General features: G+C 36.5%; 1 protein-coding gene across 5 annotated transcripts; it reads left to right on the top strand.

The window, feature by feature from the left end:
- Positions 1-980: 980 nt before the first annotated feature.
- LOC139117533 (meiosis-specific coiled-coil domain-containing protein MEIOC-like) lies at positions 981-23803 on the top strand. 5 transcript variants are annotated; one of them, XM_070680737.1, is made up of 9 exons: positions 1032-1136; positions 1436-1546; positions 6257-6397; positions 11082-11434; positions 13574-13806; positions 14044-15425; positions 16177-16311; positions 16551-16731; positions 17400-23803. In XM_070680737.1, the coding sequence occupies exons 2-9, from the start codon at positions 1493-1495 to the stop codon at positions 17657-17659; spliced, it is 2739 nt and encodes a 912-aa protein (XP_070536838.1). In that variant the 5' UTR covers positions 1032-1136; positions 1436-1492; the 3' UTR covers positions 17660-23803. The 5 variants fall into 5 exon arrangements, with proteins under 5 accessions (XP_070536837.1, XP_070536836.1, XP_070536840.1 ...); XM_070680736.1 differs by lacking the exon at positions 1436-1546 and having other exon boundaries at positions 981-1136; positions 13577-13806; XM_070680735.1 differs by lacking the exon at positions 1436-1546 and having other exon boundaries at positions 981-1136.
- Positions 23804-26124: the final 2321 nt, after the last annotated feature.

Below are 26124 nucleotides of genomic sequence, written 5' to 3'. Positions count from 1 at the left end.
AGACCATTTTGAAACCTGTTGCACAATGCTGGTGGCGTACCTTGCTATCTCGATGAAACAAAATGCAATAGAAGAGAAAGACTACAATAGAATTTTAGAAGGAAAAGCACGTAAAAAGCTATGTTTCTATAATGAATGTCATCATCTCCATGAACATTGCCAAGGAGAATATGAACGATTGGGAAAGTTGCACTTTATAATAGTAAATATTGCAAGAAGACTCGAGGTACTCATAGAAAGATCACGGTCCCTGTGGAGGGACCGTGTGGAAAGATAAAGCAAATCACAGTCCCTATACCCAACCGGGGCCGTGAGCAAATCTTATTGGGTCTAGCTGCAATAATTGTAGCCTTGGTTGGCCGTGGGGCTTGGGCTTCTGTCGTGCGGCTCGCGCCTTGCCCCAACTATGGAGGTAGTACCTCCATGCCCCAACTAAGGGCACAGGCATGGCTAGCATGGCTTCCCTCTGCAGCAGGCATGACACGCACAGCATAGATGTGAAAAATTGGTAGAGGATACAGCTATTATTTTACAAGTTGTTGTCACAACTGTAATCATCAAACTTTGCACGCACTTTAACCTGCACTGCACTGACGAAACACGCCGATATCTGGTTGTTTATGTCTGTACAATGCAGCGCTTTGAGATCTGCGCGTGTGCGTTGTATTACTCTCGCGCGAGTTTCAGGAGTAGATATGCAAATTTATTGTGTATTATGGATACGCTTTGACGTCAAACGTAGCTACCGTCTAAAAATAACACCCAATCATATATGGGCTTACAAATGTTCATGACTGCACAGCTGATTTTTCTTTATGTTAATAATATTGACAAACTTCTTCGAAAAAATTTCATCGCAAGCCTTACTATAGCAAGGAACCTGTAGATGAAATTCAATTCTTAAGAAATTTAATAAATATACAGATGGTGATTCGTTCAACAATTTGTTCCATAAAGCAGTAAATGTTGAGAATTTTGATGGGAGTTTCCGGAGGGAGTGTTGGTGGAACAGCCAGCTGACATAGTGAAAATGCTGCCCGATCGTGATGGAGCTCCATCATGAAGGGAGAAGAAAACCTCCAAAAAATCGCTATCCACACCTCACAAAACCTCTACGGAGACGAGTAGATGGGCAGGTTAGTAGTCTTTACAAGAATTTTTACTTCTTTTTTCGAGATAATTCAATTTTAGCGGGATTGTAGAAAATAAGAGGCCGCGTTAGCGACACTGCACTGCTCTGTGAGTCTGTGTACGTTTCAGCGCGATTAATGCAAACCTGCTTATGCAGGTCGTTCCCGATCGGCCGTGTCTACTGTTCGCCAAAAAATCTTCAGAAGAGCATATTTTTGAGTCGTACATATGATCTCTAACAAGTAATACGCTTTCATATACTCAAACTGCACAAATACGCGAAAATCTTCCGTCATTTTTTTAGATCGCCTGATTTTTGTCGAACTTCACCGACAAGCCCCAACTAGTGCCCGCAGAACATATGATCGGATTTTTAAATGGCGGCTGCAGCTTTCAACGGAGGGGCAACAAAAAGGTAGATTTCTGAAAACACCCGGAATTCTTGTATGAAAATGTGTAGTTTTTTATTGATGGTCTAGGAGTTTTTTAAATTGCATTCTTATTTTTGTAATTAAAATTAAAATTTGACATATTTCGCTTTATTTTCATGTATATACTATGAAGCCATTCTTCTGTAAGCACCTGGTCGTTCAAGGATTTTTACATGAATAGACAGAAATTCTGCCTAATTAACGTTTAAGTCTCCGCCATAATACCGTCCGTAATGCCCATAACATACCCGCGTTTATGTGAAATTTTGTTTATTTGAAGTGTTTGTTGAAGTATGTGGAATCTTCTGCCATTTATTTTCGAAATCGCGAGACTTTTTTTATCTGAGAGCTCAGTCAAATGGCTTCGTACAGGTCGGCAAGCGAAAGTGCTCGGCTCAGGTATTGTGTAATCTTTCTTTGATTATTTGTTCTGCCGTCGTTCCCTGCATGCAAGTCATTAATAATTTTATTGTAATTATCATTTTTATTCTAAAATTTACAAAGTGGGACAGTCTGAATAATCATACTTTTCAGTTTCACATAATCACAAAGGTTTTTTGATATTTTTTTTCAAGTTAAATTTTTAGATAGTGAAACGGATACAGTCGTCCACCTCATCCACAGTTGCACTATTCTTACTCTGTATTTTGATAATTTCCCGCAAGGTCAAGTGTGGAAAATTTTCGCTACAGCTATTTGAAATCATGAATTCCAAACCATTTTTTGTCACAGATGACATCCGCCCGCGCTCAGCATTTGCTGCTCTACGTAGTTATTGCAGTACGGCGCGTTTCAAATGACAGGTCACAGCATGTTGCACAGAGACTAACATATTCGTTGACTGATAGATTAGTGGAGTCAATAATGAGAAACTTCCCCAGTTTTCACCGTGCTGTGGCTGCCATGGTTACCAACGAAGCAGAGCAAAGTTTCCCTATTCGTTGAGTAGAATAAATTATGGAAGAGAAATGTTTACATTTTTTATTCAGAATCAAGCACTTAAATAGCACTGAAGGAATGAATGAATGTTACCTGCAATTGCAGGTGTAGCTTTCATTTTTGTGCATGGGTGCGACAAGCTTTTTAAGCTTCAAGGTGACTGTATAATTGGCCTCGGGCCAACAAGGGATAAAGCATGTTGAGTCAAATGTTCTGATCATAATGATGAATCTTTTGAAATGTTATAGGAAATACTGCAATATAGCTTTACATAACATACTTTCACAGTACAATGTTCTGTACATTAACAAACTTTTCATATTTGGTAAATATTTCAATCAAGCTTTGCTAGAACATCTTGCACAATTATTTGATAAATTAACACCAACACTGAATGTGTCGGTATGTACCACCTTGTCTAATTTAAAAGCTTGAGATCACTGTTTTAGGTTAAGGTCATAGTGTTTTTATCCAGGAAAATTAAAATCATGTGTGATATAATTCAAATAGTTGATTGAATCTCCTGCTCTAAAATGTGTCTTCTAATCGGCATACTGTATTATGAGTTTAGTATTATAGATACAGGATGACGGAATCTGGGTCTGCCAGGCCTATTTTACATTACTTTGCTGTTGTTTCTGTCGTTTGACATGTTGTGACCCATAAACAACAAAGATATCTTAGAACCAAAGGTGTATAGTTGTTCAAATGTGCTCGTGAACATTAAAAATGGAACTGTGTTATGAATCAAGTGAATGTGTAGGATAGATGCAATTTGCCATTTTTGCAGGTTTTGTGTATATAATTTTCCAGTGGAGACAATGTATGTATGGTATGCTAATCAGGACTTTGAATGGGCACGCCACCATGGGTGACCTGTTGTCAGTGTAGGAGGGTCACATGTACAGATTGACAAATAACCCAACATGTTTCAGACATGTTGAGACAAAATCATTTTGCCACCGTTGGCAACAATTTTCTGTTAAAGATTTGGCAGACATGTTAAAAGGTGGTCAGTTGGTGATATGGTTGTGTGGCAGTGATTGTGTTTTACCAGTATCATGATTTTCAAGTATCGCACAAGTACTAAGGTGGGTTGTGTGCTTGTAGTACGTAGCAGTAATAGATTGACCAAGTTTTATTTTATGTTAAATACTTCACTCCCTTGAAAACTGGTCAGTTTGCCATATTTTTCTCTTGTGACAAAGATTTGGTTACTGTGCTGTGTGGGAGCGATTATATGAATACCCAAAACCTGTGTGTACCTGTTGTACTTTTAAAGACTAAGTGCTGATTTTATCAGTGGTAGAGTCAATGCATGTGAAATCCCTGGTAAAGGTATTTGTCATTTGCGATACTCTCCTATGACTATGTAACTTCCTCTTCAGATCAGATTACATATAAGAATATTGCATATTCCACATATTTGCTATAGCATAGGGTGTTTTCCTGTAAATTACCGGTACTTTCTACAAGGGTGTTTAACTCTGTGATGATTCATACTTGAGAACGGTTACTATGCTGTCTATTTCTATAACAAAAGTCTATGCATTAATAGTTGTGATAATGTCAGTGAGCTGTTTTTTCTTTCAGACAGAGATACATAACCTTCATGCTACACAAATTTAGGTATTCAGTGCTGTAACCACCTGTTGATCACGACTCTTTTAAATTTTAGATGGGAGGAATGCAGCCTGCACCAAAGTGAAATATTACCCTAAGTGTCAGGTTAAAATCTAAAAGCACTTGTTATGGTACCTTGATAATCTACCAAATACATTTAAATCATCTCATTAGAATATTTCTCTTGGCTACTTTTAGAACTTTCGTCAATTTTAACCCTTTTCCTGCCAAGCGCCCTTGTCCGTTATCCTGCCAAGTCAGTAGAAAACCTCCCCATAATATGTGCCTGCAAAAGATTGGCTCTCCTGCATGTTATCCTGCCAGGCATTTTGGCAGAAATCGCCCATTTTCAGGGTTGTTTTAGCCGTACTTATACGTGTTAGACTTCGATAATTTCTACATGCCCGTAGACAGGGGAAGGAGCTCAAGGGTTACTGCAGAAAAAAATTGAGGTCACCGGCTTTGTTTGCCCCTGGGAGTGCGTCATTTTATTGCTGTTTCATGTTTATTTTTTCGGAAATAAACTCCTTCAGTATTACGCACGTCCGCTAGGCACAAACATCACCTCACTCGTCTGTTAGTCAGAGACCCTGAGGGTCGTGCTAGGGGTGCAGCAGCACCGGCAAACCTGTCCTGTTTCCCCAGGGTAGGGTCAATTGAATACGTACCTTCAACGACTTGGCAGTGTAGCACAAAAACTACGTTTTTGCCGTTGTATTAACGACATGGCTGAGCCATTGAAGCACAGCTCCACGTAGTTTTAGCCAGCTCAGTTGGGAATTGGTTTACGAGTGTTACCGTTCATTACTGACTTAATCGAGTGGTCCTCAGTCAGGTACGGGTTTGTACTGACATGGCTTGGGCTGCAGCTAACCAGTGATAACCAGTCACTACACCCAAGTCTTCAGTTCACTTTTGCGATGCACGGGTGCAACGCAATATGCTTCCATTGTTCTAGCCATCGATGTGTCCACATGCCTGGCAGCCATATTGTACTGCTAGCTGGTTTGCATAACAAAAGCAGTCCCTGCTAAATGCAGGCGGTATCCCTAGCAGACTACGCATTTGACCTTATGTGCCCTTTTGAATTCTCTGTACGCAAACAGCGTACGTAGTTACCAATGCGTCGGCAAGAGGATACGTTTGCCTGCAAACCAGAGCCAATACTTCGGACGATGGAATAAATAAAAAATCCAAAGCTACGTCCATTGAATGGCACGGCCAAGGCGGTGAAGGACGTTGCCTGGCTTGAACTTGCAGAGCTGAAGCCCAGCTTAGTACGTCGGACACCAGTTTGTAATGGTATTTCCGAGTCGTTCATATCCGTTCCATCGGAGGAACAAGTCGAGCCGTCCCGTCAAAAATACGTTCTCATTTTCAGTCACGCACAACTGAATAAGTGACTTTCGTCTCGCACCATCGGCATATCTGCCAAGTCATTTGCAAGAGGTAGCCTTCTAGATTAGCATTGCCGAGTTGGTCAAGTTCGGCAGCAATCTCTATAGTGCCAGGCAGCCAAGTACGTCCAACTCCGCCAGAAAACGTCACCATGCTATCCTGCCAAGTCCGCTAAAAAGCGGTAAAAAAAAACCAGCCCCCCTCGGGTGTGGGGGACTGGCGGACAGGTTTCTGCACCTTTCCCTGTCTATCGACTCCCTGCGAACCCATTTCGAGGGGAAAGGCGTTCCTTGTCAGAAAACCTGTCCTCGGATGACCCCTAAACGCATAGGGGATAGCAAAACGTAGTGCCGTCGACTTAGCAGGAAAGGGGGGGTACCCAAAAAGGGCCGATTTCCACCGGTTGGTAGAATAACGGTCACCAGTACTTAGATTCTGGCTACACCGAATTTCAAGCGGATTTTCACCGACTTGGCAGGAAAAGGTTATATGTGATTAACAATCAGTTAACAGTCCAGTAAGTCAACCTTTTGTCTATTGGTTATTTGGTATTTTTACAAGTTCTGCTGTTTTTGTATGATAACTCTCTAAACATATAGTGTGGCTCCGATGTAAAGTTGTTTTAGCAACAATTTTAATACTTCCACTTCCAGTACAAATTAGTACATGTATGTGATTACAGTATACAAAGGTGTAGTTCTCTCACTTAATACATATGTACTTTTTTTCAATAGGAAACAACAGCAAGTCCAGGGACCAAATGTTTTAGCTCAGAGTTCAATGGTTTAAGTAGAGATGAAATAACCTTGGCCAGCATGGTGAACAACCAAATGTACTTAGAGGATAGCAAAGACTTTAATTTTCTGAATGGAGAGGTACGTAACAAAAGTTTTTTAAGTAAACTGTTCAGGACCATTGCTCATACAAATGTTTATTAAAGAAAAGACATGTCATTGTACCCTGAACTTCAAGATTCCACCTATCTCTTTGAAAGAAATCCTCTTTTTATCAAATACATTGCAAATCTGCTGTATTGCATTCTCAATATCGCATGCCTTAAACAATTTCTTGCTATAAAATCAAATTCATGAATAATTATGTATTGGTAGACAATCTTAATTTAATTTGTTCATGTATGTTCACATATAATATATTTCAGAATGGCATGAAGGTAATAATAGTGTAGTTTTACATATCAATTAAATATTTTCATGAGAGTCTGCGAAAGTTATCTAAAGTGACTTGGTTTTGAAAAAAATTTAATGAAAATATAATAGTGTGCAACTGTGCTTTGGCTCTTTGAAGCATTTATTGACTATATGTAGTAACCATGGTTGTACGGCCGTTGATGTGCAGTTAAACAGAAACACATATATGGTGCAAGATATGTACATTATATTAAGAAGTAATCTTCAAGTTTAAAAGCACTTGTTTACCAAATGTGGAAAAAGTAACTTTGTGTTGGCTTGACTTCAGGTTATACATAGCACAAAAAGCTCTTGTAGATGGCACTGCAATCATATTTGTAATATTATATTATGATTACATATATTTGATATATGTTACTAATGATAATTGATTGAAAATGATTTTTGTACATGTCCTCATTCTATACTAAGAATCTTGATTTTCTCTTTGTTTGTTTCTGTGGCAGCTATCCACCTGTCAAACATTTACATTTAGTAAATCATAGAAAATTCTTTTATAAATAATTGGCAGTTTCCTTAAAGTAACACTGTTACAGATATTTTAAATGTGTCATTGGCAGTTATGTTGATGGTTTAACATGAGTTTTAATTGCCGCAGGCTTGGGAATACTAAATTTATGGGTTGTGAATTTATGATATTATACTAAACCCAAAATGTAAAGCCCTAAACAAAATCAAATGTATTTGCATCCGATATGAAATAATAACCAAAATTTAGGAGTTGCCATTCAAATACGATGTAGTACAAAGAAAGAAACTGAACAGAGCTTACACAATGTTGTATATTATTGATTATTAATCTTTGTAGTAATGTAATTGTGTTGGTGCTACAGTAATTTAACATTTTCACAGCTTTCTCGAATAGTAAACTTTATGGATATCAAGAGGTTTGTTGATTTAGGTTTGTGTTATTTAACATGAGGATATAATGAAAGGTGCATTATAATAGTAAACAACAGCCCACCTGTTTTGAAATTAAATACTGCACATCTAAAGCAGAGGTCAGATGATTGTAAGAACATTAATGGCAGCATAATTTTGATTTTGTATGGCTCTTGTTAGCTACTATAGACTATAGTCTATAGAAGCTATTGGGATGGGTATCCGTCTGGCGTCCGTCGTCAGTCTGTATGTATGTATGTATGTATGTATGTATGTCCGTTTGTGAGGCGTCCGTCCACTCAAATATCTTGAGAACTGCAGTACTTACAAATTTGATATTTGTGTAGATGCAAAATATGATTATGAGAAATTTTTTTTAATTTTTTGATATTGTTGAAAATATGCAAATTAGCGCCAATAAAGGCGTTTTTGGTAAAAAATCTCCTTCATAACCGCTGGTCAGACAGCTTTGATATTTGGTATACAGGTCCCAACGGATAACCCAATTTGGATTTGTTCAAATTTTGATGAAATATGCAAATCTGTATTTTTAAGGAATTTTTTTATCATTTTTGGTCTCAAATTTATTTCATCAAAACCGCTCATCTGACAGCTTTAAAGTGTGAGTCCCGCCACATTTTGAGGCTTTTTTTATTTGATTTGAGGCCTATACTCTAGTTTTGGTTGTCAATGAAATTGGTGTTAATAATACAAAGATTTACACACAAACTAAAGCTTATTTGAGCGGTTTTTAGACGGTTGTATTGTGTTATTTTGACGAAAACACGGGAAAAGTTGCATTTTTTTACTTCAATCGTGGCGACATTTTCCGGAAATTGCCGAGCTCGTCCCGTTTTTGCGTAAGTAGCTGTGACGTCACTAACAGAACGTGTAAAACCTCACATGAAGTATGGCAATTTTAAAAACATGTGACCGTGAAGACATGTCTAGCCAAATTCTCGGGAAGAGATAAATTAATATTGACATGATGTAAACATCGGGCACACTGGCACCCGAGGCCAGGCGGCTCAGCTGGCCATTTCAGTGACCGAGTGATCAGCTACGCTTCCGCAGGGTTTTTTTTGAGTGTCAGCGATATAAAGCACAGTATTCATTGTTTCATGACTGCTAAATTCTCAAAGAAGCTAAAATATTTTAGGGGAGAACAGATGATGACAACGTGACTGCTTCGTCAACAGATGAAACTTTTTTGTTACACATTGTGTCACTGTTCCTGGCAGCGCCGTGCTGTATTATACACAACCTATCGTTCAGTCTCGCAAAGAGTCACTCAATCACCACATAAACTTTTTAGGAATAAGTTAGATATCTCCTAACGTTACTAATTATAGAGTATTGTTTTTATTTACAATCACTTTCGTAAAGCAGCTGAATCGGCGTTCAGTCCTGGTGGATGTAAACATGGCCATACTTCTCCGTGGCCTGCATTATCTTGACATGTTTTAGGCAACCTGTCCGCAGTCCTGCTGTTCTTGCTCTTGTCCACAGTTGATGATGATACATGCGAACGCTTTCTGGTGACAATGGTCATACTGGTATGGCATTACAATCACATAATCGATGTAGTAGCTCCACGAATTAAATTCCATCTTACCATACATCCGGCTTCCGAACCATGTCTATTTGACACGAAGTCACAAGGCCAAGGCACGGCATGCGAGGCGCTCAAAAATGTGCACCGCAGAAAACACTTGTCTAAATGCCTCTTTTCCGACCCTTTCTTGTAATTTTGGCAAATACGGCTAACACGGCATCCTAAAATGCATGTTAAACTGGCAATGGCTACGTTTACTTCAGCCACCAAAAGGGTAATTTCTCATCATGTTGAAGCCACAGCGGTAAGCATTCGCTATGGCCATGGTGAACATGCTCTCCCGTATGTTCAATTAGTTACGTCATTTCCGGTGGCAATGCCCGCGAATTCCGAAACGACCCAAATGGCAGCCAACTTCAAAATCGCGCAACATATTGCATTTTTATAATATTTAACCGCATCGTTTCCTTGGGGTGATGCATTTATTTGATAAAGTAGGGATGGCAAAATCATATAGCATGGCTCATTTTAAGCAAAATTAACGTTGAATTTATGCGGGACTTACTTTTTAATATTTGGTATACAGGTTTCTACAGATGAACTAAATATGATATATTGAATAAATGATGAAATATGCAATTTTGTATTTTTGGTGCAATTTGTGCCATTTTTATTCGAAAAATGTGTTTCTCAAAAACTGCTTGTCTGATGCCTTTGATATTTGGTATACAGGTTCCTAGGGCTTCTCTTAGTGTGATAGAGTGAAATTTGATAAAATCTTCAATTTTTGTATGTTTGGGTCAATTTTTGCCGTTTTTGATCAAAATATTTGTTTCCCAAAAGTTACTCATGTGATAGCTTTGATATTTGGTATACAGGTTGCTAGGCTTTATCTTAATGTAATATTTTGAAATTATGATGAAATCATAAATTTTGTATTTTTGCAGCTAATTTTGCCATTTTTGGTCAGGCCATCCTGAAATGATGTATCAAGGATATCAACCTTCTTCATCAGTACATGTGTCACAAAAAGTTATTCTCGACATAACACAGCGGAGCTCTGTCGACTGTTGGGTCGCTTGCTTTTTCAAAACCGCTGGTCAGACAGCTTTAATTAATATGTGGTTAACAGGTCCCTAGGATAACCTTAGTGAGATAATTTCAGACAGTCAGGAAATACTTAATTTTGTATCCATGTCTATAGTAGCTTCAGGGACATTGACCCTATGTTTTGTTTTAATAGTAACTATCCTTGTCGGCACAAACAGCTCAACCAAAGCTGATTCTAAAGGACAAAGTTGTCTCAAAATTTTGTTTACATAGTAACAATTCATAATAGTAGTATATCTTCTGTCTATTCCTGTCTATTCCTCTTTTGAAAGTGTAGACATATTGCTGGCCATTTTACAAAAAGCCTTTATGATTCCAGACAACAACCTTGGCAAATTTTGTAAGCTTCAGAGATACTAAATACTATAACATGATTCTTGTTTGTGAAAATAATGATCTGCCTTTCTTTTATTACCAGTTAATTAATATTCAATGCAATTCACTTTTAGGCATTTTTAGAGGAGCCTACTGTGTTTACATAAGTTACTACAAAAGAAAGAAAATTATTCCAGACGATCCCTACTGAAATAAGAGACAGTTACCCAATTTGCCTTATTTTATCAACTTCACTTTTATATAACTTCATTTATTGTAAATACCTTCAACTACACAAATACTTTTTAACTAGCTACATGTATGGCTTAATCAAAAATATACCTATAAACTTTGAGTTACACATGTGTGTACATTTGATGTTAATGTAAAGCAGATATTTGAGTGTGAAAAATTAACCTGAAATGAAGTTGTACATGTACACCAAACTCCTCTGACGTCATTAAAAACACTCATCATTTTATTTTTCAGATGCCAAATTACATCGGGGATGTATTTTCTACCTTTGATCAGGAAACAATGCAGTTGATGCAACAAACCTTGAATAGCAAGGAGTTGAGCAACCCAGCTAACTTTTACACACCTTGGTCTACAACAACTGACAGCCGACAACAACAGCCACAGCAAACACCACAGCCACAAAGTTCACACAGTGTCATACCCAATGATATTCACCTGCAACATTCTGATCGCTCTCATCATAGTGATAATCCATTGGATAGGTCAGGAGCTCTTGATGACCTTGTAAATCAAATAGTTGATGAAGATAGCTTTGATAGAGGAGATGGTGAGCAGTACACCCCAGATTCAGCATTCTACGAAAAGTAAGGTTCTTCTTAACTCTTGTATTACATGTATATCTTTGCATTTGCACCATCATTTGTTCATTGTTGTGTAATTGGAAATTGTGACTAGCGTTGAGTGTGAAAGAGTTCATTTTAGAGTATAGAAATTATTTGTGATAAACAGTACAAAGGAAAAGCCAATTGTTGCCATCATCAAACTTTGGCATTTATGTGACTTTTTATTCAAAAGTGACCTCAATCTGATTCATCCACTAGTTAGACTGCATCATTCATCATCATTGTTTATTATGAAAACCACCTTTATGCCACATATTGATACTCTTTAAGAATCTTTTGATTCACAATCATGTTGACCAAGATTATGACTAGAATGATCCCAACTGCTTTAAAAATCAGTTATGAAATGGTAGAGACTACATTAAAATGAAACAGTCTACCTCAAAGCTCCAGTAATGCTTACTTTTAACCATTTCGTCATATTTTTGCTTGGTGAGTTCAAGACCCAGTAAGTCTAGAGCAACAGACTCACTGTTGGAGGACGGTGAGTCCGAGACTCTAGCACAGTGTTGTGTCCTTGAGCAAGGCACTTTGCTCCTAATTGCTCCATTGGGCAGTAGGTAATGGGTACTTCATCCTGCAATTGGGCAATGCCTGTTGGATGATGGATTGCATAAAAAATAAAAAGATAAGAGAAATAAAAATACCATCTTCAATTCATAATTACATGGTAAATAATGCTGAATCGCACAGTATACATGCCTTGCCGGGTTCACAATTTCATACAATTTATAGTGAAACAAGTGCAAAAGGAATTCTGGTCTGGATACAAATTCAAGCTTGTTGACACATGAAAGGTGCACTGCCACACTACATCTACACAAGTTTTGCCCTGGTGTCCATAGAAACCCATGCTATTCCAAGCTGTCTGGTTGACCCAAACCTGGCGACTCTGTAGAAACGTGCAAAAATTCGGAGAAGTGTCAGAAAGATGTACATTGACAAACAAATTATGGTATTTATAGGGTTAATAGAGTTTTCTGACTGTAATGAGCTATGCACACATACTTTCTGAACAGCTACATTAATGATGGAGGCAGTCTTCAGTTAGTATACTACCTGTGTGCACTGTTTACATGTAGTTGCCGACGGTACGGAGATCACATCACTATTTTTTTTGATAAATTTTAATATGGTAATTGGAAAACTCGGAATACATGGACATCAACGGACATAAACCTTTGGATACAACTTTTCCCGGAGGGTGTCTTATTACAGTCAACTCGCACCTTTTTCAACCCGCCCAGAACCAACTCGCCCGATTCCAACTCGCCTGATACGAACTCGCCCGATACCATCTTACCCGATACCAACTCGCCTGATACCAACTCGCCAGTTGTTTGAGATATACAATGTAACATGTAGTATAATAATATAGCTGGTGTTATAGATTCTACGCACCTTGTATTGTAAAATTTACGGAGTGTCCACTGACACGCAATTGTCAAAAATTTGGAGCCTGAAATTGGCTATTGACAAGCGGAACTTTTTTGTCAATATTCGCCATTATTCACAACAGCTAAATAAACTGCTCTTCATCCACTTGAATAAAAAAAAAACAATGTTCTTCCATGTGAAAATACAAAATAAGTTCCAATACATCACAAATTCAACATATTGTACGCAGTAGCGAAAGCCGTCATATGCAGTAATGGGGTATCGACTGAGCAAGAGCATTGTATTAGCCACAACTATTTTGGCCGATTGTTGTTGTTGATTTCAAGTATCTTGCATCGTGAATCCTTCCTTTTGACTAGCCAGACGTTATTTAAAGTCGATGATTTGTCAGGACGAGGTACTCATGAAAAACTACAAATTGATTTCGGGCGAGTTGGTATCGGGGGAGTTTGTATCAGGTGAGTTTGTTCTGGGCGGGTTGGAAAAGGTGCAAGTTGACTGGTACCCGCTACATATACCTGATTACTCAACCCCAACACTATCCCTATGGACTCCTCATGTTGTAAGTACATGTAATAAATGCAAAACACTGTCTGGGCTCATTCATCTTCACCCTGTGCCAAAATTTGTTGCAAAGCATTATCACAAGACATGCCTGTTACCTATTAGGAAAACACTTAATTTGAATTTTCCTTTCTACAGCAGTTCCCCAACATTTACCTTTCAAAGTCAGATTTGGACAACTGGTAGTGATGAGTTATCTCCTTCCCCAACATCTGACAAGCCGCCGTCATTGCCATTTAATGTCAACATTACTGAAACCTATAGAAATGGATCAACACAACTGCCACCAACACATAACAGCCAACATGAAAGTTCTATCAACCACAAAACCAAAGAACAACAGCTGACTGAAGAGAGGCTGCAGTATCACAGTAAGTGTGAATTCAAATTGATCAGAATCAGGTCAGATTTCATATGTTTTTCATTGCTGTACAGATCTTTACACTCCCAGTAAATAATAATTGTGATTCACTTTGAGCTTTGACGCTCATGAGAAAGTAGTTCCGTGAAGTTGTGTTGTAAAGATTGGCAATCATATATTTAAACAATGTAAGTTGAAATATGTATATAAACTAAATAAAAATAAAATTGTTTTAATATATCAACAGACCACCTCCAACAGCAGAAAAAAACTGATCGAAGTAATAATGGATTCCATAAACAACAGTATCCTGGCTCAAATCCAAAGTATGGAGCTTTTCTGACACAGAATCATGTCGATGAAGAATCCTTTAGCCTTATGAAAAACAACAACAATAACACCAACAACCAGTTTCAGAAGTATGATGCCAACAATCATGGATATACAAAGAACCAACTAGGAAAATGGAACAGCCGAGAAAATGAGGCAAGAAAAATCAATGGCGGATGGTCTCAGAGAGATGATTCATATTTCAGTGGAGTAGCAACGCAGCCTTCCATTCCACAGAAGCATACAGAGTCACACTACAACGATGGTAGGCAAATGAATAAACCACAAAGTTTTGTACAGCCCATTAGCGTTATCACTGCAGATAATGGTATCAACAATGCATCAAATCCTAATTCATGGTCAAATCCGAGCACTCCCAATTCGCTGCCAGATTCTCTTTATAGTCATGACAAGGGAAATCGTGGTTTTGGAGCTAATGCAGAGTTCCACAATAATCATGAGTTTCATAGTGGTAACTATAGGCAGCCTTCTACTGGTAATAACACTTCAGCCAGAGTATCACAAAGTCACCTACCCAGTAAGATTCCCTCACCAGTACAAGCACCTATCAATGGCTTTGATAAACAGATAATGGCTACTCTGCAAAAAAGAAATAAATACAACAGCAGTCATGGAGACCAAATCAAAGCACCACTGCAGCAACAGATGCAACAACCATCACAAAGAAGCCCTATGAAACAGTACATGAGTCAACAGGCAGTTGAAGACACATCTAAACCACAGCACTACCAAGAAGACAGTGGAAAATATGGTGATCACTATGGTCAACATAATTACCACAGCCAAGAGAAAAACCACGGACAACAAAGGTATCCCAATCCAGAGAATAGCTACCAGGATAGATACACTGATCACAATGTTCACCAAGAGTATTTCACTGCAGACTATCCTCCAGTCCACCCACACCCACACCCTGTCCCTCAGCAGTACTTCAATCCAGATGGGAAATTTCCCTCTCCGTTTCCACCACCACACATGATGCATCCACACCATGAGATTCCACCTGGTATGGAGTATGATTATTACTATGGAGCTTACAACCACCATGGCAGACACCCAGGTTTCTATGGTATGCCACCTGATATGTATCCTGAAATGTGTCCACCTGAAATGTATTATGATATGTTTCATCATCCTGGCGTGCCTTTCTATGGATACCCAGCTCCATTTGGACCATTCCGTCTGCCACGTAATCGCAGCGGTCCATCAAATGAGTTACACTTCCGCCTAGAAGAATGCTATGACCAATACCGCTTCATAGAAAAAGAAAGAAAAAAGGTACGGTAAGACACAGACCCCAGTGCTTTGAAAATTTTGAAAATTTATGTTGGTCAGGCATACAAGATCTAGACCTATATGTAAACCTTCTTGCATCAGTGACAACTTCTGACTATCAGCATAATTAGTGTATCAAATTTAACCCTTTGAACGCCAAAGTCAATTTTGTCACCTTTATAAAATGTGCCCCAGTCAAATTTTTTCAGATTTTTGCCAAAATTTTGGTGAAAAACCGTAGCCAATGAAATGTAATGTCCATTTGATCCAAAATTATCAAAAAATTACAGAAAATTTCATAAAAATTGGTAAAATGTTGTGCTGAAATTTTGGTGGGAAAAATTACAGCACTCAAAGGGTTAAATTATCACATTTTGAACCATTTGTTTAAGTCAGTTTTCATTATTTCCAGATATACATGTTGTGGCATTTGTGTTACCACAAGGATGGTTTTTAGTTTGCTTTTGACCCCAACTTAACAAATATAGGCTAAAGATATGGAACATGCAAGTCTTATCAAGTCTATTAAAATGATGCAGTACATAAAATTTAATAGGTAGTTGTATATAATATGTCATCGTCTGTTGTCTATGTACTTACATGTGAACTATACTACGGTACATACGAGCAGAATCAAATTGTTTTCTGTGTATTGGATACAAAAAGTTAAATGCAGCAGCACCAACCTACTGATTACTTGTGTAGACTGTCTCAGTAAGTTTTTATGCATAATGCATAAAATTTGCTTTTGCAGACTGAAGCAGATCTAGCAAGAATGAATCCTGGGAAGCGCATGTCCAGTTCAAACAACACTCCAATACCACGCCTGCCATCCAATCCTTCAAGGGTTGACAGGTTGATTGTGGATATGCTTCGTGAACACAGTCGGGTAAGTTATGTAAGATGTCATTCATGAAGATGTTTTGTTTATGTGGCATGTAACACTTTATATGGTCCACTGAACCTGCTGGTGTTTGGTCTGTTTTTACGATTATAATCTAGTTCATTATGGGTGTTTTGACTTTAGCTTCTACTATTCTTCAAGACTTTACTTTTTGATTTTCAGCATTGATGTTTGTTCTGTTTTAGAGTGACAATGTACAATTTTGAACAAACTTTTTATTGCAGGTTGTGACATTGACCAACAAAGTTAGCTGGCTTATTAAGGACAACCTACACCCTAATATTGGTGTGGCCATGGACAAGTGGTTGGAGGGTATACGCAAAGTGCAGGCTAGACGTAAAGAAGAGATTGTCAACGCTACAAACAGACATAGACATGGTGGAGCCAAGTATCAGGAGGACAGAGGTAAATATTAAAGTTTCATCACGCAAACAAGTTTAACATTTTCTTTTTATTTTATTGCCATGGCTTCAAAAAGGCAGGCTGAATAAACTCTAGTTGAATTAGACAACATTTTAGTACATTATGGTCAATATACACAAGAATAGCTAGAAACAATGTCTTTGATGTTAGGAATTATTACATCTGCATGTTCATTTACTATGATCAGGAATGGAGTTGCACATAACAGCAATACTAGATTCTTTGTTCAGACCCAGAAAGTCGTTTTCTCTTCTTCGTCTTTATCATTATTAAATTAACATTATCATCATGAGCACCACACCTTGGGCAGGCAACAAATAATGATCAAGGCCTTTATATTATCTGTTATTATTTCACTGTATATCACTATGCAGGATAAAATAATTTCTTTAGGTAGATGTAAAAACAGTGTAGTCAGCATATTGTTTCACAAACTAATTTGATTTTAGGAATTATTACACCTGCATGTTCATTTACTGTAAAGGAGGAATTTCTATCGCGTGATTTGTTCAAGCAGCAAGACAGAGAGTCCCCTCTGATCATGAAATATCTACAATGAGAAGTTCAAATCCCGAGAGTGGGATTAAGCAGGCGTAAATGAATCGGTGATGTTTTCATACATTTCTATATGTGTTTGTCCACATTTACAGATGTTTTAGCACTTGCTGCAAGCATCCAGGAGTTGACTGGTCATACTCGCAAAGCAAGGTCTGCAATGTGGTGCAGTCTACAGATGTCCAAAACCTCCCACCTCAAATCACCAGAGGGCCAAGATGAAGAGCAAACTGAAAGTAATGTGTCAGATGAAGCTCCTCAAACTCAGGTCAATGAAGGAGAAGAAGATGATGTTAGTAAGAATGAGAAAGATTCTACTACTGTTACTAGTGAGGTTACATTTACTTCTCCTTAGGAAATGAAATAGTTTTTAATGTTGATGTTCTAATATATCTATCCATTTTCATAAAATGCCATCAGCATTCCACTTCAGTTCATTTAATGTGGCATTTCAAATATATTTATGATGGCTAATAGACTTTCTGGCAATTATACTTACCTGGATGGTAGTGTTTTCAAGTTTTCTAGCCTCAAATTCTGTTAGGGTTAATTATGTACAGGGTATTTTAATACTCAACATTGTCTACTTCCAGTATTTGAAATTGAGAGAAAGAGAAATATATAGAAAGATAAAATTATAATAATTGTGAATGCAAGTGTTTAGACACAAGACAATAGAGTACTTAATGGATAGTGAAATTTGGCTTATGTTGTTACAAACCATTCCAAAATGTCTGTATTTACTGCAGAAGAATACAGCACAGTAGTCTTTGAAGCTTTACTTAGTTTTGAGTACATAGAGTTAGATTGGGATTTTCCGATATTTGAACACTAAGCAATTTTACCACCTGTCAGTGGTTTGCCAAGGAACTTACCTCAAGTAAATGTTGATTGTTCATCCCAATGATAGGTTGTTCTGAACTATTCAGTATTGATGCCTGCCAACCCTTACCTAACACAGTACGCAAGACAAAGCAAAATAATTGTTCAGATAGGAACAAAAGAAAACATACCAATGCAGCTACTGCTAATATTGAATTTTGACAGATGAACTATTGAATTATGACAATTATGTAGTAAAGTAGAACTGCTCATGAGTCTTCTGACTAAATTGGGGACAAATATCCCCGAACAAGTCTATCACCTTGATAATGATAATACACATTTATTTAAACAGAATGGAAGAACGGAGCAAACTCTCAAATTTATCATTTTAAATTGCATATCAGGGACTAAATGAGTACATAGTGCATAATAGTGAGTTATCACTTTGATCCAATTATTGTTTAAACTCCTGAAGTGCTATAGAGCTTTATTTTCCTTCAGCTAATTGTGTTTCTCTTAGCACGAGCAATAAACTTGTTTCGTCAAAGTTTCACTGTTTTATCAAAACATTTATTTTCAATTGTGTTGAAATAGAAGTGGAGCTAGATAGAGGTTTATTCCTTTTAATGAATGCATTTTTGTAGACTTTATTTATCATTTAGTAAATGCTTTGTCTTTTAAAAAGAGTGCTGAGACTTGATGAAATTGCACTTGTGTGCCATACTCAGAGAGATTATTTATGAATTGTCAACTTTTACAATTTAGTGCGTATATTTGACTAACAGATTTATGCATTGCATTATTTTAAACATTTTTACTAATATTTTTGAACAAGGGATTCACATTGATGGCTTTGTATTTGTACAAATCGGTCTGGTTTCTTAGCTTTTAAATAGGTATAAAGATGACTATTTTCTCTTCAGTGTAAAATTTGATAGCTCTAAAGTGAGAACCACAAATGATTCAAGCAATTTGGATTCACACAGGGAATATTTTCCATTCTTTTTAGTGTTTTATTATGATAGCACTTTATATCTTTCTTACTAATGCATTTTTTCAAGTGTTTGTACATTTAGGTGCTTTAAGCTTGCCTTTAGCCAAACCGTTTAACGGAATGCAGCACATTCATACAATAATAAACTATATGCAGACTTTTATATTTCTATAAACACTTGGCAGCTTAGAACAAGGTCTTCAGAAATCATGTTTCATTCAGACACTTCGCTCAAAAAATGAGTGTGTTTTTCTTAGGAATTTTAGTGTCTCAGTTTTTGAGACTTTTGACAGAGTGTCTTTATTTAGTCGCTAGAATTTGTCTATCATAGATTGAGGTAGACAATAATGTTATTAGATATGGTTTTAGCTGTTTATGAGTATAATGTTACAAATCTGCCCTCTTGTAAATCATACTCTTAAGTTATATTGATGTTTATTCTGTCAAGAAGTCGTATGACAGTTAATATTGTAGAGGTACTTGTCAGTGTTTAAAAATATTGAAAAGTGGACCATGAACCAAAATAAATACTGAGCATAATGACTCACAAACAAGTTGATGTCCATACCCTAAGACCAACTTCAGCCAGTACTTTTCCCATGCAAAATTACTCTTTATGTAGAAAAACACTGTTTTAGAGATGTGTTATCATGATTCCATCTTCAACATGTTGATTTCAAAAGGTACCTGTAGTTATTTCCAGACAATGGATTTGTATCTTTCTAAGTGTGTTTACATTTATCTTTTGTTCAAATTTCTTCCACGCTCTGAAAAAAGTACCAATCTTTTAAAGGGTATGGGCATCTGAAAAATTTGTGCTCAAATCAGAATTTACGGAAAGTTCACTCCGTGCTAATGAATTGAATTTTTTTGTGTTTTGCATTATTAGGTGCAGATGTTTTCTGTGGTTTTATATTTGTGACAAGAGACAAATATGTCTGTAGTAAGTTCTGTCAAAGCAATAGTTGTATTCATAATCAGAAGCACAGATTTTATCTTGGATGTAGGAATTATTGAACTTTTAGCATTGATGTTTAAAGAAACAGATTCAGATTATCAATAGAATTTTGAAATAGTTGATAGCAACATACAGATATCAATCAAGTCTAATGATCTTGGTCTAACTTCAGAAAGAATTCTGGCCAATGCACCGACTACAAAATTACTTCAAAATCTCATTTATGAGAATGGCTTTGAATGGTGAAGCAAACTTTTTCCTCCTCTGTGTGATAAAGCCAACTTTTTTAGGATTTATGGTAGTACACTTACAATATTTTGAATTAACTTTCTGTACATGTCTTGAGAGCCATGAGCATATAAATGAATAATAACAATACAATAGCAACGTTTAGTGCCATGCACTTGTCATGACAAATTTCACAATTTGGTTTTGGCCAAGTAAATTTGAGAACACCTTGGGCAATGCATGATGTACTGGGAATTGATTTTTACAAATACTGTAATTGCTTGAAGTTTTATCCTCCAAATCACAACACATTGAATATATAGATTTACATGAACTGCTATTAAGTACCAGTACACTGCAATACTACAAATACCAATACATCCTTGAGTTTACAACACATGGATGTCAACATATTTCATACTAATGTATGCACACATAATGCTGCTCTGAACTGTACGCATATGCACACACTTTTGTTACTCTACACTCTCCACAGGTGCTATGGATAAAGCAACTTCATATCGGTAAAACACTTATTTTACATATTGGCACTCTACACAACTCAATCAAATGCACACACACATGCACAAACACAAATATACACACAAAAATACTCTTAATCAAGATACAAACTTTTAATAGCTTAAACTTGTAGTCGGTGCAACAAATTCTACAATCAAAAACTTGGAAGGAAGAAAAGGAATTGCAATGAATAGAGTTACTGTTGACATGCATGCCATTTAAAGAATTTTCAAATCATTTATACAATTATTATGCCAGTAATCACTAGTATAGTAATGCCGGAGGAGAGAATTTATTATGTTGGAAGAGAAGAAAGCATTTTCTTGTTTTGAAGACGTTGTAATATTAAAGTATCCAACAATGCAGATTTATTCATCTGCCAAATATTTCTTGTTGAATTTCTAAGAATTATACATAATTGTGGAGTGGTTTTGTATTAAGCAAGGTTTACTTCATATTGTTGTTTGCATTTGAATTCATTGGTCTTCTAGCTTTGTGTTTTCAAACTATTTATGTTAATTGAGATCTGAATTCTATTAGTGTTACATGATTTTAATATAATTACCATTTATATGGATAAGGTTGAATTGACTATTTAAGATGCAAGGTTTTTGCAATCAGATTTGTCTTGTACTTATTCCGAATATTTAGAGATTATTCTGAGATTTTAATATTTTTATGGTAGAGAGGTTAATTAGAGATGTTAATTATTCAGGGTTTTAAAGTTGCAATAGCAGATTAGGTAAATGGCCCACCACAGAGAGGAAGACATTTGGCAGATATCAGAAAGTTTTGTCAGGAAGTTCATACTGCAGTCATTTGCAAGTCAGTCAGGCTGAAACAAAGCATATTTTTCATTGTTAAAGTTGTATACTTACAACTAATTATAGAAGTGAACACAGTGCATGTTGCAGTTCTAAAAATTGACCAGCCTCACTCTACAAATTGACTGAAACAATCCCTTGCTGGTGAAGAGAGGGAAATGTGCCCTCATCGTCACCTTTGCTGTGATAATACAGTCACTATACATACAAAGTTATCAATGCCATTGTTAAGTCCTGTGAGACAAAAAGTGCACCTTGCAAGTGACTGTGTTTTTTTCTTGGTAACACAGCTGCTATTATATTTACAAAATGTCTGTTTATTAAAGTAAGAGGTAAACATTGAAAGTTGAAATCTGGAAAACAAATTTTCTACATGATAGCTTCAAACTCTTGCAAAGAATGCTACATCTGTGTGTTGTCAATCTGAATGAATCAAAGTGAAATTGATTCAAAGTGAGCCAGTTTTATGTCCAAGCAATTGTAAATGTGAAAGAATACAATTAACCACATTCAGATCCAGTCTGAACCTATAAGTTTGTTCAATTTTCAATGTTTATTGTACATTAAGCTGTCTTCATGATGCATGTTGATCTATTACTCCAAAATATACCCCTTGACTATGCATTTTCATATGCTGCTGAAGATCAGTGCATCTGGAGATGGCTTACACAAACAGTCAAAGGCATGAAAACCAATTTATACATTGTAAAATAGATTGTACAGTGACTTGTAATTTGCATGGGAAATACGGGTTTCCAGATGACAGTTTCAGCCAACACACTCAAAGCCATGAGTAGTATTGTTAAACAGCAAAATTCCCTCCTATTGACACAACTATTTCAAACAAGAAAAATGTCTGCTTGGCATCATTTATGGTCACACTGAAATACGTATTTTAGATATTTCATACTGTGATAATGTGCTAGCAATCTATGAAAGTTGTTCAGTTGGTCACATCAACTACGACTACTTAAAATTTGAGATGCAATTTACAAAAGCAAAATGTGACTACTCATGGCTTTGAGACAAAAGATTGTAATGTTCTGACTTGGTGGGCCTTATAGACCAATTTAAGTACTGTACTTGTGCTAGACTTCTATACTGACTGGATCCACAATAAACACAACAGTAGTGTAGTAGCAGTAGTGGTAGTAGACAAAAGAGCAGACAAATCATGTCAAATTTTTCCAAGCAGGTCTTGTTACATTGATGATGATATATATAACATTGTATCACTGAATCAAACTGTTTCTGGTGCCAGCCTTTTGTGGATGTACATTGTATCTTGTTTTCTGTAGTGTACATCGATACGGGATCAACACGTCATAGATTACATAAAATTACAATTTTGACCTAACGACAAGATCAAATTGTGGCATTCTAATCTCATTAGTTCTGGCATTTAATAAAACCCAACACAAAACACTGATTCCCAGTGCAGATAAATCAAACTTTGGTGCTCTACTTAAAGGGTCAAACTCATGTAGTACTAGCGTCAATACTTTTCCATTAACCATCTTCCATCCATGCTTTACAAGCATCATCTCATCAGAAATATGATAGAATAAATTCCAACACACTAATCTATGCCAAACTTCATACAAATGATAAATTTACAAAATCATAATGTCTCCTTTTGCTTTTCAATTTTCTAATCTTTGTAAAATGTGGTTGTTTTAATACATTACTGTCATGAGTTTGGAATCCAAGCTCATGGAAATTTCACAACCTAACAAGCAGTGGGCCAGACTAGTAACCATTTCACTTAAATATCATCCCAGGCCACAACCTGAAATTTTAATTGACAATTTAATATGGCTGGTTTGCCAATGAAGTTGTTTGCTCTTATGTTCTCAATGACTGTATATCAAATTTTGTGCAACAGTTTGCCAGATCCAAGTATTTATTATTAGAAGTTGAATGTGTTTGTATTTTTCAATGAATTTTGTTGTGGGTCTTGGCAAAGATTTCAAATTATCAAGATGTTATGTGACCTTTTTGAGTCAGGTTCTTAACTTATGCCAGTCAAACATCCAAATCATTGGAACTTTATAATATGCACTTAGCAGTATTGCTGGTGTAATTTATCACTTTTTTGGAATTAATAAAACACATGACATGTTTGTTCATGTGGCAGATTACAAGCTACTTACTCCAGTTGTCTTTTTTATTTGTTGTCCACTTAAAATACGCCTCCCCTCCCCTCCCGGCTCTCAATAACACATAAAACGCATTATCACACACCTGCTTCAGTAATCTATGTAATTTTCTTTATACAGTGTCATCATTGGTGGATGCAGTCAATTTTTACCACAGTGAAGCAAGGTCATGTGAATTAATAATGCTCAACTCACTACAATTTCTTTACTGCACTGCTTTCACAGGTATGTTACAGTACAAACTGTGTGCCCTTTCATCATTCTATTGGGTTATGTGTATTTTTTAACTTTTACTAGTAATATGATGACAATACAAACCCAATAATCCAAATCATATAAGGTAACACCTGTCAAGAATGGCCCTAAAATGTCAAAATCAATAATAATCCAGTAATGCTAGTGAATCACTTTATTAGTCAAAGTTAGGAATACTGTCACGCATCATTCGTGTAACAGATACGTCGTATTTAGAAAATATGTCTCCATATCTACCATAGAACTTTTTAAACAATCTTTCAAGCCTACTTTCCAAGAAGCCCTGTGTCACTAATTTAATTGCAAATGATGCATGTCTTTCTTGAAACTCGTTATATGAACGAACTACATGATCTACAGTATCTCAGGAGCTGAGAAACATATACCGGTAGACCATACGCTGGAGCAGACGGAATATTGCTGGACAAGTACAGATAGTTGATAATTTGAAAATCAAAATCATCCTGCTTGTCCTGTAGATTTGTGTAAAGAGTATTCTGTCTCATTTGAATAAACAGCTCAAGATATGAAGCCGAATCCACACTTTCTAGTTGCTTCTTTGATCTCTAACTCATCTGGATAAATAAGATGGAGATAATTTGTCAGACTGGGATTGTTCATACTGAAAAGAGCAATGTATCTGTGTGTGTTGTTAAAATGCCTTGCTATTCTATTACATCCAGACTTATTTAGAGATTGCATAAATCGAGCTTCATATGAAATATAAAAACAAATCAGCAAGAAGTGGCATGACTTTTTGTTTTAAAGGTGTATATTAATGATAGGCTTATTCACAAATGCCAGGATTTATGTTCTTACTCAGATGAAAATCCTGATATTTGTAAAGAACTTCATCACATGGACTTTTGTGGAGAATAATAATAGCAAGGATACAAAAGAAAACATCATTCCACAGAAACCAATCTGATTAAAATCTGGTGTAGTGAGTGGCTCAGTTTCCCACCTTTGCTACTTTGTGTTGCTTGTATCAAATATCTTTCCAGACATAGAGAGGTGACAGGAATGGATTACAAGTATAAAGAACAATAGCACACAACTATTAGGTAAAAGATTGAGTCAATCAGAAAATCTCTACATCTGCCATCTCATTTTCATCATATGTAATGGCTAAAATAACCAAACAGTGCCTGGGTTAGTCCAAGCAGACTGCCTTTTTTTGCACCTAGGTGCTTTATCAACACCCCCTCCCCAGTGCTGTGTCATCATCATATGTCTGTGAGAGTGTATAGAGGGTGCTGTGTCATCATCAAATGTCTGTGAGAGTGTATATGATACATGCATTTGCAAGAAATTTTAGTAGGCTTTTAATTCAAAGGGTACATGTCTTTTAACAATTTCTATACAAATTAGTATGTTAGTATGGTTTTGCAATGGATCCAAGGCACTTGATACTGATCACTTAATAAACATAATAATGATTGAGTAATTTATAGCTTCATTTATCCCCTGTCCTAGTGGCCTAGGGTGTAGTTGAAAATGGGCCTAATTTTTACATGTAAACCACTTATAAATCAACTACTTGGCAGAATTTCATTATTTTGATATCAACATGTCATATATTGAATACCTGTTAGTACATGTAGTTCTCCAACTCCAATGATAATTGGTTTAATTCTATTTTGCAATATGTCATGGACAAATTTTTCAGTTCAACAATTCAACTGTGTCAAAAGAGAATTACATAGCTAATAAATATGATACGTTCTGAAATCTAGGCTAGCTGAATGTTGCTAGAACAGTGCCATCAGAAGTCTAGCAAATTCATGGATGTTGTTTAAGTATTATACAGAAAAGCTTACTGTTATAACAAAAAGTTGCATGTCAATATACCGTAGTTGTGAATTAATAGGATAAACTTGCAGATAATTCAATTGAGTAGAAAAATGTACTTAGAATGAGGGAAAATGACCTAAATGTGGTACATGTATACTTTAAAAACATTGTTTTTACTAGTTTCAGTTTAGAGCAATTGTAACGTCAGTTTAGAGCACACACTGAACTTTGTTTTCACACCCTTGACCAACATAAGCTCAC

This window comes from Ptychodera flava, chromosome 18 (assembly GCF_041260155.1).
Source record: "Ptychodera flava strain L36383 chromosome 18, AS_Pfla_20210202, whole genome shotgun sequence".
In the NCBI taxonomy this organism is placed as follows: Eukaryota; Metazoa; Hemichordata; class Enteropneusta; family Ptychoderidae; genus Ptychodera; species Ptychodera flava.
This window is presented reverse-complemented; position numbering and strand designations above follow the sequence as displayed.